This window comes from Lycium ferocissimum, chromosome 2 (assembly GCF_029784015.1).
Source record: "Lycium ferocissimum isolate CSIRO_LF1 chromosome 2, AGI_CSIRO_Lferr_CH_V1, whole genome shotgun sequence".
Classification (NCBI taxonomy): domain Eukaryota; kingdom Viridiplantae; phylum Streptophyta; class Magnoliopsida; order Solanales; family Solanaceae; genus Lycium; species Lycium ferocissimum.
In genome coordinates this window covers 70,856,376-70,870,888 of record NC_081343.1, presented here as the reverse complement: position 1 = coordinate 70,870,888, position 14,513 = coordinate 70,856,376, and the positions used below count along the sequence as shown (strand labels likewise).

The window sequence follows — 14,513 nt, the reverse complement described above, 5'->3', positions numbered from 1 at the left end:
GAAATAGAAAAAAATAGGATGGTGAACGAAGAAACAGGCAACAATAATGGAGACAAAGTTGAAGGGTTATTCAGCCCCAAGTTCCGATCTGTTGCTGCTATGGCTGGTTGGGACGAAGAAGCTCTTCTCATTGCCAGTCTTGTTGTTGAAGATACCCCCGATCGCCCTCCTAAACACAAGAAACGTTCTGATTTGCTGCATTTCAAGACTCCCCCAACAAACTCCAGAAGGTACTTGCACCATTTAGATTAACTAATAGGCGGATTCAAGAATTAAAAATCGAATCGCAGTAATTTTTTGCTAAGTACATATGTTTGGAAATTTCTTAAATACCAATAAATATTTGACTACGAACCCGTATATATTGTTGTATATATTAACTTGAGGTTGTTGTAGGAACCCATAGACTTAATCTTGTATCCGCCTCTGATTATTTATTGGATGAGTCTTAGTGAAGCTAATCAATTAATTGGATAGATCACCTGTATATGTATAAACGATGGATAACTTTGTCTGATTGGATTATTAGTCACTCTTTTCTTTGTTGGGGTGTTGGGAAATGCTTAAAATTTGTGATCTTTTCAGGAAAAGAAGGGCTCAGAAGAGGAGTCCCATAACTGCGACTGTTCTTGATCTTGATGAAGATGACACTGCAAAACAAGGTAAATCATGAGTTTCAGGAAGACTTTGTGTTATGAATAAATGTATTGTATCCTGATGTTGATGTGCTCTGCAGAAAGCGATAAAAAGGAGGCAGAATCAACATCCATTGAGAAATTAGACAAGAAAGGAGGTGAAACATCGGAAGAACAGGGTTGTTCTGTTTCATCCTTTAGTAAGAAGATAGAATCAAAATCCATTGAGAAAGCAGACAAGAAAGGAGCTGAAGGATCGGAGGCACAGAAATGTTCTGTTTCATCTTCTTCTTCAGCATTTCCCTCCATTGATCGACTTCGTGAAGAGCTTTCTTGCGCTGTAAGAGTTACAATCAGTTCTTGAACCTTCATGACCCTTTTCATTTATCGATAGAGAAGTTATTTTTTGTCACCTTTCCTATTTTGGGTTAGAATTGATTTCTTTGAATTTTCAGATTTGTTTGGAGATCTGTTTTGAACCAAGTACCACTCCTTGTGGTCACAGGTATAATCTTAACGACTTCCTCGTCAACTTAGATTCATAAATCAATATGCGTAGACATTTTAAGTAATTCACTCTGACTAATTTGGTAAAATTATATGTGTAGTTTTTGTAAAAAGTGTCTGAGATCTGCTGCTGATAAATGTGGAAAGAAATGTCCCAAGTGCAGGCAGCTTATCAGGTACCATAAAAATGTTATACTAAATAAGCTTATAAAGGAGTTCACTTGGTGGTTCAATTCCTGTTAAACTTGATTTTTTCAGCAATGGTAGATCATGCACTGTTAACACAGTTCTTTGGAATACAATTCAACTTCTATTTCCCAAAGAAGTAGAAGCAAGAAAAACAGCGGGAGCTTTGACTACTAGAGAAGCTAAACGTCAAAGTCCAGTAAGAGCTGCTGCTACTCATTCTAACATTACAAGAGTCCTAGCACTTAACAGCCCAGAATCTGGTCCTAGTAGTCAAGAAAGAAGGAATTCTCGCGCCATGAGAAGACAAAGTGTCCGAGTTTCTGGAATGCCAAGCAGAAATCGAGACATTAGCTCGAGAAGGGAGTTACCAATCCAGGACGAGGATGCTGCATTGGCTCTAAGATTGCAAAGAGAGGAGTTCATGGAAACCTTCAGGAGAAGAAGTTCTGCTGATGAGCAGTACAGGAGCTCTCTTGCTCTAGCCAGAGCAAATTTGAGGGCCATGGCATCAAGAGCCATTAACAGAGGAGGCCGTGGATCATAAATTTGTATTTTGTTTTAGATTGCACTTGGAATTGGACTTGTCTTCTTAACATTGAAAACCCAATGTTCTTGTTGAAAAACTGAAAGGTCCTTTAACTCCTCATGAAGTACCCATTACCCATAGCTACTTGTACTATTGTTATATCATTTTTTTTTATGGTTGAAACTTGAAACTCATGAATTGCTGTTGTCCATGCCAGCATCTTGCTGATCAAGTCAAAGGATCAGCAATGATGAGATAATGAAGCAAATTTTGTTACGTTGATGGTGGCCCAAGGAATTATATATTCTATAACTATAATTGCAGAGACAGAGACAGGGATAAGGTAATACTACTATAATCTGGGACATGAAGAATTCTTATAGGAGAATTGTTTTTTCTCATTATTTGCCTCCAGAGAGGATAAGAGAATGTTGGATGAGGGAATTGAAAGGTTATACTATGAGATAGAAGTCATCTCTTGCTCCTGTACCTACTAACATTCTGTCATTGCTCAATTATTGGCTTTAAATAATTTTCATAGCATCAAAGAGAATGCAACGTCATTGAGACTAAAAATGATTTTGACTTTCAATAGATACAAGTACAGGTACATTGAACATTCACCTTTCATTTTCATATTACCTTTGTGTTGTGACGTAAATTCATGTACAAAAAGAATATATCGACTATTCATTTACAAATAAAATAGCAAAAGAAATGAGCTCCCCTGTATCCTCAAAGTCAAAAACTTATGCTGCCTTTGATACTAAATAGTTTCGTGTTGTAGGGTCATGTCAGTGATTTTTGCCAGGGTAACTTGCCAGTGCTTGGGTTGGTGAACATCTCTGCTACTCGATCCTTAAGGCCAGTGTCAATAACTTCACAAAATCGACTAGACCAATCCGGTGGTTCAACAGCTCGTGTCCCTAAACCCGGGGCACGATCCTTGGAACCAACATTTCTGTCTTGTTGCCAATCAGACACATACGTAGCAACCCTCCTGTAGAATTTCTCCTTGAACACATCCCAAACTTGATACTTATAATGGTTAATCACCATCACATTTCTATCCATATTCGCATGCCTAAACTCAGACTTCAAATGAAAATGATGAACCACATTGATTAATGTTGAATTCAATGCTTCTGGTTTCACTATACTCTTGTGCCTCTCTGGTGCAATCATCCTGCAATTGTACCCCATTGTGACCCCTTGTGTCGGGACATGTATAAGACCGGATGGTCCAAACGTGTGGCATGAGACCCGCAACTCAGCAACATTATTATTAGGACTCTTTGATTGGTTTCTTAATATGTCAAGCAACGACAGACCAGTAGGCAAGTGGAAGAACTCATCAACATCCATAAAACCAACCCATTCACACACATCCCTTGCTCGTAATGCACAATGAGCAAAACCTGCCTCTTGAGTCTTGATCCAAGGCCAAACATGACGCGTCAGGTTTATGTTTCCATCCATTGATAACACCTTAACGACATCTTCAATATCATCCAAGCTGTTATTATCATATATAAACCAACGCTGTACTCCTATTTTAGTATGGTACATGATCCATTCTTTCAAGAAACTTGCCTGATTCCTTAACATTGTGCACACACACATCTGGTGCTGCTTTTGACCTGGCAAGTTAAGCCGCAAACGACGTTTAGGACTCGCTATCGACTCTACAGGTTCCTTACCAACCATTCTAACAGAAACCTTAATGGACTGATACCTCTCTGGACTATTCAGTATGCTCGTTGGAGTATTACACCTAACAACTTCTTGAGCAACGGACACAACATCCGATTGCAACATGAATTTGGGATGTTTCTTAACATCCCAACCATAAACACACTTGAATTTCGAAGGGTCAGATTGTTTTCCCCCACGGAGTTTAAACCCTTTCACAAACACGATAGTGGTGTTATCGCGATCGATCATGGCCTCATACGCCAACGAATACCACCGGCGTATGGGCCCCACTGAGAGGGTGTAGCCACTAGGCTCAACAGAAAGTGACGTCAGCACTCCACGTGGCTTAATCAGGGGACAACGAACGAGCTGTTGGCCCAATAATTCATCATTTTCAACTAATTCAGGTGATTGTTTGAGCTGCTGAGAAGAATTAGGAGTAAGGTAGATACAGTATATGTCATGTTTGGTAAATAAGGGAGTTGAAGAAGGGTATTTTAGGAAAACAATAATCTCATCAGGGAATTCAACGGTTTCTGTAACTGGAATATTCGGTTTAACACGGGTTATGGTTGTGGTTGCCTCAGGCCGCCATGGATGAAACCCTGAAAGTTCACAAATGGAAGGTACGTACTTTATATCTAATAATAATAATCAAATTATCATATTTAAGGTTGATTAATAATCAATCATAATCAAATTATCATATTTAAGGTTGATTAATAATCAATAATTGATTAATAATCAATCATCATATCCCAATATAAATATTAACCGCTCCCATACAAAGTAAACAAATAATTAATGTAAAAACCAGGTAGTTCGACCAAAAAAGAGCAGTTTTTGGAAATGAATTTAATTTAACAAAGAGTAGTTTAAAGACTTGTTAATTAACTGAAAACATAGAATTAGGAGAGAAGTAGAGGTGGTTACCTCGAAATAAGAGACGAATTGAAGAAAAAGTGAAGCCGCCAACAAAACAGACAAGAAGAAGAGTACACAAGAACAAAGATTTTCTTGGAATTTGTATTACTGGCAAAACTGCACGTTTTTTACGATGATGTTGCATTTCCAAGACAAGAATCTAAGCCACACTTAGTATGTTAATGAATCAAAATTAGCAACCCCTTTTGCTGAAACTCTGTTTCTGAGCAAAAATGGTGATTATGATCATCATCTTTTTCTTCTTCTATTGGTTTTTTGAGCATATTTATAGCAGACTTATATTTGGTCAAATTGTCAATTTTCTGTATTGTTTTTACCAATTAGAAACCAGTATGAGGTCGACCACTTTGTTCCAACTTCCTTCTTTTGATTTATTTTATTTCTTTTTCAATTATTATTCCCTTTTCATCGTATTCAATAAACTTCTCTTTATTTATTTAGTTTCTATGGTTTACTAGAAACCACCCCTAGAAAGGAATGTTCAATACTAATCAAATTATAGACAAAAAAAGAATTTTAAAAAAGGAATAGCATCAACTGCCACTTCAGTTGTTTCTTTCACTTTCATGCTCGTACAAAATTCCATTTATATGGCTGTTTTTGTTGAATAAAAAAGTGTCATCATTGCGACACATAATTCCTTATAGACCGTTCTTTAGTCGTTGAAAAATAACATAATCAAAACCTAATAAATTAGAATGACGAAAACGGCTTATTGGGCTAGTTTAGCTAGTGGATTTTCAATTTTTCAGAAGACCTAGTAATAGTAACTTAGTAGTAACAAACAATAAAGTAGATACCTAAATAAGTTAGTAATGCACTTGCATTTTCTTCTTCTTTATTTTTTTGGTTTTCTATTATTTAGAGTAACGCCCTTTTTTTCGTTTTTTGCTTTGTGAGTGGACTAGATTGACTTATTAAAGGCTGGGCAATTCGCAGGACTGCCCTTATTTTGGGGCGGTCTTTTATTTTTGCCCCTCAAATTGGTAGTCTTTAATTTTTGCCCTCGCCTAATATCATGAGGTTTGGGATTCGAATCTCCGCTTAGTCGAAAAAAAAAAAAAAAGGCAAGGCAGGGTTTTATAGCAAACTTAAGCCTGTTCTGGCCAAAGTTAGGCTTGCAGACAGAATATTGCCTGCTTCAGACAGAGTTTCAAACTCTACCTTAAGGTAGAGTTTTGGGCAAAACTATTTTTCATTGCGTTTAATTTTACCTTAACCGCAAAACTCCGCTCTCAATCCAAGTTCTAGCTGACAATTTTTTTAAAATTTTTTGACTGAGCTGGGTTCGAACCCGGAAGCTAGGAGTTTTAGGCGAAGGGCAAAAATTAAAGACTAACAATTTGAGGGACAAAAATTAAAGACCAGTGCATTTGAAGGATACTCCGCACAAAAAAATGTTAAAAGGCTGTGGAGTTGTTAATAAGATTTCAGGAACCAAGAAAATTCGAGAAATCCTAAGCTAATTCAGGAGCTTTTACAGAGAAGGCTCGAGAAGGAAGCTCAAGGGTTGGGGAGAAGAAGAGATGGAATAGAAATGTAGAGAATAGAAATCATAACACTTTTCATTAATGATCTGTTATACATTGATACAAGTATTTATAGCATACACAACTTCCCAATTTCAGTTACAACTAACTAACTCTAACCAACTAACAGTTGACTTGGGCTGCTAACTAACTTCTAACTGATTCTGTTGAGCTGGTTTTGCTGAGCTGGCATTTCTAATTACTTGTATCAATACTCCCATCCAAAAGAGATCCTTGTCCACAAGGATCAAACTGAGGAAACCTGGTTTTGAGAACATTAAAGAATTCCCAAGTAGCTTGATCAGCTGGTAAATCAGTCCATTTCACCAACACTTGAGCAACAGCCTTGTTGCCTCTTTTCACCATTCTTCTTTGTAGTATAGATTCAGGTATAGGGCAATGGGGATTGGCAATATCAGGACAAGGGGGGTAAGTGATTTGGTCAGGTACTGCAAAGCATTTCTTGAGTAAGGATACATGTACTGTGGGATGGATTTTGACAGAAGGTGGAAAGAGGAGAGTATATGCTACTTGGCCAACCTTCTTAAGAATCTGAAATGGACCATAGTATTTGGAAGCTAGTTTATGGAAAGGTTGAGAGGTGATAGTGGATTGTTTATAGGGATCCACCTTGAAGTAAACCCAATCCCCAATAGAAAATTGTCTGTCACTTCTATGAGAATCAGCCTGTTGCTTCATTCTTAGTTGAGCTCTCATTAGGTGATGTTTGAGCAACTGTAGTTTTAATTCTCTTTGTATCAAGGTCTTTGTCAACTTCAGCAGATGCAGATTCTCCAGGCAAATAAGGAAGATGGAGGGGTGGGGGTCGACCATATAAGGCCTCATATGGGGTAGTTTGGATTGCTGAATGGTGTGAAGTGTTATACCAGTATTCAGCCATAGGTAAGCAAGAAAGCCAATCAGTATTTCCCTCAGTACAAAAACACCTCAAATATGTTTCTAAGCATCTGTTTAGCACCTCAGTCTGTCCATCAGATTGAGGATGATAAGCTGTGGATGTATTCAACTGAACGCCTTGTAATGAAAAGAGTTCTTGCCAAAAGGAACTTAAGAATACAGCGTCTCTGTCACTTGTGATAGTATCAGGCAACCCATGCAATCTCACTATCTCATCTAAAAATGCCTTAGCTACAGATTGAGCTGTGTATGGATGCTTTAGAGGTATGAAATGGCCATATTTACTTAACCTGTCAACAACTACTAGAATCACCTCATATCCCTTACATTTAGGTAGGCCATCTATAAAATCCATGCTGATTTGTGACCATACAACATCAGGAATTGGCAACGGTTGTAGTAAGCCAGGGTAAGCTGCTAAGTCAGCCTTACTCTTTTGGCAAGTGTCACACCTGAGCACAAAATTCTTCACATCAGTTCTAATGCCCTTCCAATAGAAAAGGGTCAGTAATCTCTTTAGGGTAGCATCAACACCCGAATGACCACCTTGAGAAGAAGCATGCCATAACTTGATGATATCATTCCTCAAGGTCTGCACTTTACCAATCACTAGTCTTCCCTTCCTTCTAAGCTGATTGTGAGACCAAGTGAACTGGGATGAAACAGTAGGATTTGCCATTAACTGCTCAATTAGGAGTTTAAGTTCCCCATCCGAGGTCCAACTGTCTTCTATAGCTTGAAGTAACTCAGAATCCACTGATGAAACCACCATAACCAAGAGTTCAGCCCCTGATACTCTAGATAAAGCATCTGCAACTTTATTTTCTACCCCCTTTTTGTACTCAATGACATAGTCAAAAGGCATCAATTTAGTGAGCCACATTAATTGAGAATTGGTATGTAGTTTTTGTTCCATCAGATACTTCAATGCTCTTTGATCTGTCCTGATAATGAACTTCTGCCCCAATAAGTATTGAGACCACTTGGTCACAGCATGAACTATAGCCAACAATTCTCTGTCATAGACAGATAGTGCAGCATGCCTTGGTGATAAAGCCTTGCTGATGAAAGCTATAGGGTGGCCTTGTTGCATCAAAACTGCTCCAATACCATAACCACTTGCATCAGTCTCCACCACAAAAGTTAGGTTGATGTCAGGCAAGGCCAATACAGGTGCATTAGTCAAGGCAATCTTCAATTTGTTTAATGCATCAGTAGCTTGTGGTGTCCATTTGAAACTGTCCTTTTTGAGAAGATCAGTTAATGGTTTACAAATGACACCAAAACCTTGAATGAATCTTCTATAGTACCCAGCCAACCCTATAAAACCCCTCAACTGTTTGAGATTTGTAGGAACTGGCCAATTTCTAACAGCTTCAACTTTTTGTGGATCAGTGGAGACCCCCTCCTCCGTAATGAAATGCCCCAGATACTCAATTCTTTGGACCCCAAAGAAACATTTACTATTTTTGGCAAACAGTTGGTGTTTAAGCATCTCCTGGAAAACAGCTCTCAAGTGAACCAAATGGTCCTCCCAACATCTACTATAGATCAAAATGTCATAAAAAAATACTAGAACAAACTTCCTTAAGAAGGCATGAAATACTGAGTTCATAAGCCCTTGGAATGTAGCAGGTGCATTTGATAAACCAAAGGGCATGACAAGATACTCAAAATGACCAGAATGGGTTCTAAAAGCAGTTTTTGGAATATCTTCAGTTGCCATTCTTAATTGATGATATCCAGACCTAAGATCTATCTTAGAAAAAAATCTTGGATCCTCCCAATTCATCCAGCAAATCCTCCACAATAGGAATAGGAAATTTGTTCTTTATAGTGGCCTTATTCAAATCTCTATAGTCCACACATAGTCTCCAAGTTCCATCTTTCTTTCCTACTAGAACTACTGGAGCAGCAAAAGGACTACAACTAGGTTGGACAATCCCTTGATCTAACATCTGTTTCACCAAAGACTCAATAATATCCTTTTTTACAGATGGATATCTATATGGTCTTTTATTAATTGGCTCAGTACCTTGATGTAAAACCACCCTATGATCAAACACACCTCTGGATGGGGGCAGTTGTGTTGGTTCCTCAAATAGTCTTTTGAATTCAACTAACAGACTAGTTAATCCAGGGTTTTGCTCAGTGTTTGACTCAGTGTCACACTTAGCCTCTAAAGCATACCATTGAACCTCATTACACATGGTAGGAACCAACTGAATCATACAAAGTTGTGAATGATTACCTGAGAATTTTGTCAGATTTGTTCCTCCCGAACTTAGAATTTGTCTACCAGCACCCCTTAAGACATGTTTTTTGCCTTTTGTATAGAAACTCCATTGTTAGATTCCTGAAGTTCATCTTTATGTCTCCTAATGTTAGGAGCCATTGAACTCCTAGAACCACACCACATGAACCCAAGGGTAACAGCAAGAAATCAGCAGAGAATTCAGCCCCTTGTAAGAGCCAAGAAATTCTGCACATTTTGTGAACCTTCATATCTCCATTTGCTGTAGCTACCGACTGATGTATGGTTTGTGTAATAGGGCATCCCAGTTGTTTTGCAAGGTTGGGATCCATGAAATTGTGTGAACTGCCAGTGTCAACTAAAATGTGTAATGGTTTCTTTGCATGATAATTACCTTTAGTGTTCTGTAGCCCAAGGATCCATTTAGTGCATGGATGGAAATCTCCATATGCTCAGTTGTTTGTTGAGGTTCCATATCTGGTATCACCACTCCTTGTGTTTCCTCATGTTGCAACTGTTCCTCATCTATTTGTTCCTCAAGTTCCAAGATATACAACTGCTTGTTATTTTTGCACCTATGTCCAAAGACATACTTTTCATCACAAGAAAAACACAACCCTTTTGCCCTCTTTTCATCCATTTCCTCAGGACTCAATCTCCTTCTGTTGACCCCCTTCTGAGAATAAGATGCTACATTGATAGGAGTTGGTAAAACTGGCTTGTTTTGCCCCTTCTGCTCCATGAACCTTCTTGTGGAGTTCATGTTATTGGTTGGAACAGTACCAACTTGTCTAACAGCTTGAAGGTAAGCCTCTTCCATTCTAGCAGTCTTGTACACTTGTGATAGTGTTGTTGGGTTGGAAATCTTTACTGCAATATTTAATTCTGGTTTCAGTCCTCCTAAAAAACAACTGATAGCATTTTTTTGTGAAAGATCCACCCTGGTTATGTGTCTTTCAAATACTGACTGATAATCCTTCACACTTCCTGTTTGCTTGATTTTCTTAATCTCCTCCATAGGGTCATCAAAGTCATTGCCAAATCTCTCAACTAGGGCCATAACATATTCATTCCATGTAGCTGGTCGCAAATATTGTCTATATCTCATGAAAGACAAATGCCACTGAATGGCTTCCCCTTCTAATTGCAGTGCTGCTACTCCAATTTTCTCATTTGCTTGTACCCCCTCCATTGAGAAAAACTGGTCAATTTTGAACAACCAAGATTTTAAGTCCTCACCTGAAAATTTCAAGAATTCCATTCTTGACCATCGATGGAAACTTGAAGTGTGATGGTTATTGAAATTGATAGGACTGTCATCTCTTTGCAATTGACTCTTGTCCCCTTCTGGTCTTTCACCAGAACCCTTTTCTGCAGAGGGTCCTTCCCTTTGTTCTACTGGTGATTTATCCCTTCGAGTACCATTTGCAGCTGAGATTTGATCACGCAATTCAATCCTTTGTTTGATCCAACTTCTTCAAATTTGATACTTCTCCTGTAAGGGTTCCCATTTCCCCTATTATCCTTTGCATCATTTCACGTAATTCTCCCATTTCTGTAGAAGAATTTCCATTAATGCCAAGGACTCAGTAGCTCTGATACCACTGTTAATAAGATTTCAGGAACCAAGAAAATTCGAGAAATCCTAAGCTAATTCAGGAGCTTTTACAGAGAAGGCTCGAGAAGGAAGCTCAAGGTTTGGGGAGAAGAAGAGATGGAATAGAAATGTAGAGAATAGAAATCATAACACTTTTCATTAATGATATGTTATACATTGATACAAGTATTTATAGCATACACAACTTCCCAATTTCAGTTACAACTAACTAACTCTAACCAACTAACAGTTGACTTGGGCTGCTAACTAACTTTTAACTGATTCATTGGAAATGGTTTCTTGGTGGCATTTCTAATTACTTGTATCAGGAGTGTGGTTTGGGTTCAAAATTTATGTCCACAAAAAAATGTTAAAAGGCTGTGGAGTGTGGTTTGGGTTCAGATTCTTTTTCCACAAAAAAAATGTTAAAAGGCTGCGGAGTGTGGTTTGACTTCAGATTCTTTTTTCCACAAAAAAATGTTAAAAGGCTGCGGAGTGTGGTTTGGCTTCAGATTCTATTTCCACAAAAAAATACTAAAAGGCTGCGGAGTGTGGTTTGGGTTCAGATTCTATTTCCACAAAAAAATGTTAAAAGGCTGCGGAGTGTGGTTTGCGTTCAGATTCTATTTCCACAAAAAAATGTTAAAAAGGCTGAGTGTGATTTGGGTTCGATTCTATTTCCACAAAAAAATGTTAAAAAAGGGAGTGTGGTTTGGGTTCAGATTCTATTTCCACAAAAAAATGCTAAAAGGCTGCCGAGTGTGGTTTGAGTTCAGATTCTATTTCCAATTACTTAGTTAAGAGATTATTAGATAATTAATCATTTTCCTTTCTTTACCGAGAGTTATAATTAGTTTCCTTGATATGGTACATTAGTTGTTTGTTAACAGGTCATTTTTTAAACATTGGTTAGGGAAAAAAAAAATCTAAATCAAATAATACGCCACAGTGGAAAATTGGAAATTGACGTTCCCTCTCTCCTTGACTTCTTGTGTTCTTCTTGTGAATATTTTCCGTTGAATATCTGTATAGTGTATTTGCTAGATGAACACCCCCCCCCCCTCCCACCCAAAAAAAAAAAAAAAAAAAAAACTGAAGAGGAAGAAAGAGTACATTATTATTATTATTGAATATATATATTTGTGATCTTACAGAACTTTTATATCCTCGATTTCATTTCAAATGAAAACAACACTATTGTTGAATGGTTATAAAAGTTTATAAGTTCGATCCATACTACTTTCAATTTACGTGACTTAGTGAGACTCTTGGACATCAAACGTTAGCTCTTAAAATGCTTTTCATATGTTGCATAACATCTTTCCCTGTGTTTTAATTTTTATGTCTTATTTTTAAAGAAAAATTAAAAAATGTTATGTTTATATATTCAGTAAAGTTTTAATTCTAACATTCTCATTTGACACTCTCTTATAGGAATGACAGAGTATGCTTAAGATCGTAAAATTCAAAAAGTTATTTTATATCATACACACTTTTAATTTAAAATTACAAGATTAAAAATAATTTTTGCGTTTTTAAATTTCGTGTTAAGCCGCACTCATACATAAAAAGGGAGGGAGTAATAGAGTAAAAAGTTTGGTTACAATTCTAGACGTGTCATTATCGACATGTAAATGGATTTACATTAAGTAAGTGTCATTTAGGTGGCATGTGTCATGATTGAGATTTTGATGAGGTTGTCTAGAAAGAAACAACTATATAAGAGGATTAAAAACATAAAAATAAAAAGACAGTGGCCCTTTTACGGTTTTATGTCGAATTATATCCAAAAATAAAAAGGCGGCAGCCGGCTTTGAGACGTGATCGCGGACCACATTCGTGGCGGCTGATCCACGCAGCTGGTGAGTCATGAATCGTGACTGTTGATAATACCATTTTGGGCCTTTGGTGCCAAAAGCCCAAACTTTTGTTAAGCCCAATTTGTTGTTTCAAACGTTTAAAGTTGGGTCATTGACACTTTTGTACCTATTTGGTGCAGGTCTTTAACTTTTGTACCCCGTAAGTAGGGCTGTTCACAGTTTTGGTTAAAACCAAAACCAAACCGAAAATTTAACCAAACCGAATAAAAAAACCGACATTTGGTTTGGTTTGGTTTGGTTTGGTTTTAAATTTGAAAAACCGATAATATTTGGTTTGGTTATGGTTATAGTAAAAAATACCGAATAAATAACCGAACCAAACCGATAATTATATACATAAAATTTATAATTATTTATATGTATAATATTAACTTTTCATAAATAATTAAAGATATTTTATACCTTTTAATTATTAATTTAATTTTGGTCTACTTATTTTTAAGGCCGTATGTCTTAAAAGAATATAAACAACAATCCAAACCCAAGTTTCTAATAAATTTTATAAGGGTAAAAAGTAAAAATCCTATTATCTCTTTTCATTTTATTTCATTCAGCATGTATTTAGAAAAAAATATGGCAAAGTTCGCCCTCTTGTGGTAGTGAAAAAAAGAGCTTATAAGAAATTTGAAGAATGTAAGAGAGAGAATATTTGAATTGTCGGCTAGTCATAAATTGAAAACCGAACCAAACCGAACCAAACCGACAATAACCAAACCGGTGGTTATTATTTTACAAGACATTTAAAAATTTAAATTGGTTTGGTTATGTTTTTAACCAATCAAAAGTAACTTAAATAATTTAAGAACCATGAACTGTCAAGTAATTATTGTAAGTCGTCACAAACAACTTTTTCGCGGGGCTAACATAAATAGCTATAATTTTTAGGCTTCTAATCAATTGTAGTTATTGTTTTTGTAATTACAATTCGCGTGTAATGGGGTGTATTTCAAATAGACAGTTCCAAAATACAGTCAGCCAAATAATGTATGTAGATCAGTCAAACAAGACATACTGTCAAATATTCTACTTTGCCAAAATATAGTCAGCCAAACTACATATGTATATAGATCAGTCAAACTACACATACAGTCTAATATCTAGTTTGCCAAAAATAAAGTCAGTCAAATACATATACCTTATGTGAATACAAATACTTTACAGCTACGAGATGTAATACGAGATGTAAATACAAATACTTTTATTGTCGTGCAGTTGTATAGAAGCTTTGAAATAAAATTAAAATATACTCTCTTCGTTTCAATTTATGTGAACCTTTTTGGAGTACGAGGGTCAAACTTTATAACTTTAACTTTAAATTTTGACATAAATTTTTCAAGTTTGTAAAAATAAAATTTTATATATTTAAAAACTACATAAAAAGTACTATAGTACTATAAGTCATGATAATTTTTAATTCAAATTATTTAGAAAAAATGTAAGGAAAACGTGGTCAAAGAGTCATCTTGAATACTTCCCAAATAGTAATAGGTTCACATAAATTGAAAAAGAGAAAGTAGTTATTATACTTAAATACCTCTTATATGTTAGCTACACCATGTAAAAGTCTCTTATATTCGCATCATAATATTTCACAAGTTATTCTACATGACTTTTGCTCCTTAAAGAACTATATGCCCACTTGAAGGGAAATTTGTGCAATTTTATCTTTGAAGAACGAATATGTTTGTTATTGACCGGAATCAAAAAGAAGAATTGACTAGACTAGTAATTATTGAGTTTTACAATTTGAGTGTGTATAACTTAAATAATTGAGCCAAGAACAATTATTATTTGTTGGACTAAGCAACATATACAATATGCTCTAAGGCAGCTATTGG

At 36.4% G+C, this 14,513-nt stretch overlaps 2 protein-coding genes across 2 annotated transcripts; one reads left to right on the top strand and one right to left on the bottom strand.

Moving 5' to 3' along the window:
• Nucleotides 1–3: 3 nt before the first annotated feature.
• Nucleotides 4–2,137, top strand: LOC132047288 (putative E3 ubiquitin-protein ligase RING1a). The gene is made up of 6 exons (XM_059438287.1): nucleotides 4–230; nucleotides 586–662; nucleotides 737–975; nucleotides 1,091–1,140; nucleotides 1,244–1,318; nucleotides 1,401–2,137. The coding sequence occupies exons 1-6, from the start codon at nucleotides 19–21 to the stop codon at nucleotides 1,873–1,875; spliced, it is 1,128 nt and encodes a 375-aa protein (XP_059294270.1). The 5' UTR covers nucleotides 4–18; the 3' UTR covers nucleotides 1,876–2,137.
• A 283-nt stretch (nucleotides 2,138–2,420) lies between these two features.
• LOC132047287 (glycosyltransferase family 92 protein RCOM_0530710-like) lies at nucleotides 2,421–4,849 on the bottom strand. The gene is made up of 2 exons (XM_059438285.1): nucleotides 4,486–4,849; nucleotides 2,421–4,157 (listed from the first exon to the last, which is right to left on the bottom strand). The coding sequence occupies exons 1-2, from the start codon at nucleotides 4,619–4,621 to the stop codon at nucleotides 2,647–2,649; spliced, it is 1,647 nt and encodes a 548-aa protein (XP_059294268.1). The 5' UTR covers nucleotides 4,622–4,849; the 3' UTR covers nucleotides 2,421–2,646.
• Nucleotides 4,850–14,513: the final 9,664 nt, after the last annotated feature.

Coding starts and splice junctions, on each gene's coding strand:
- LOC132047288 (XM_059438287.1), top strand. CDS start 19: ATGGTGAACGAAGAAACAGGCAACAATAATGGAGACAAAGTTGAAGGG. Junction 231..585: donor CCCCCAACAAACTCCAGAAG/GTACTTGCACCA, acceptor TGATCTTTTCAG/GAAAAGAAGGGCTCAGAAGA. Junction 1,319..1,400: donor AAGTGCAGGCAGCTTATCAG/GTACCATAAAAA, acceptor TGATTTTTTCAG/CAATGGTAGATCATGCACTG.
- LOC132047287 (XM_059438285.1), bottom strand. CDS start 4,621: ATGCAACATCATCGTAAAAAACGTGCAGTTTTGCCAGTAATACAAATT. Junction 4,158..4,485: donor AATTCGTCTCTTATTTCGAG/GTAACCACCTCT, acceptor GTGAACTTTCAG/GGTTTCATCCATGGCGGCCT.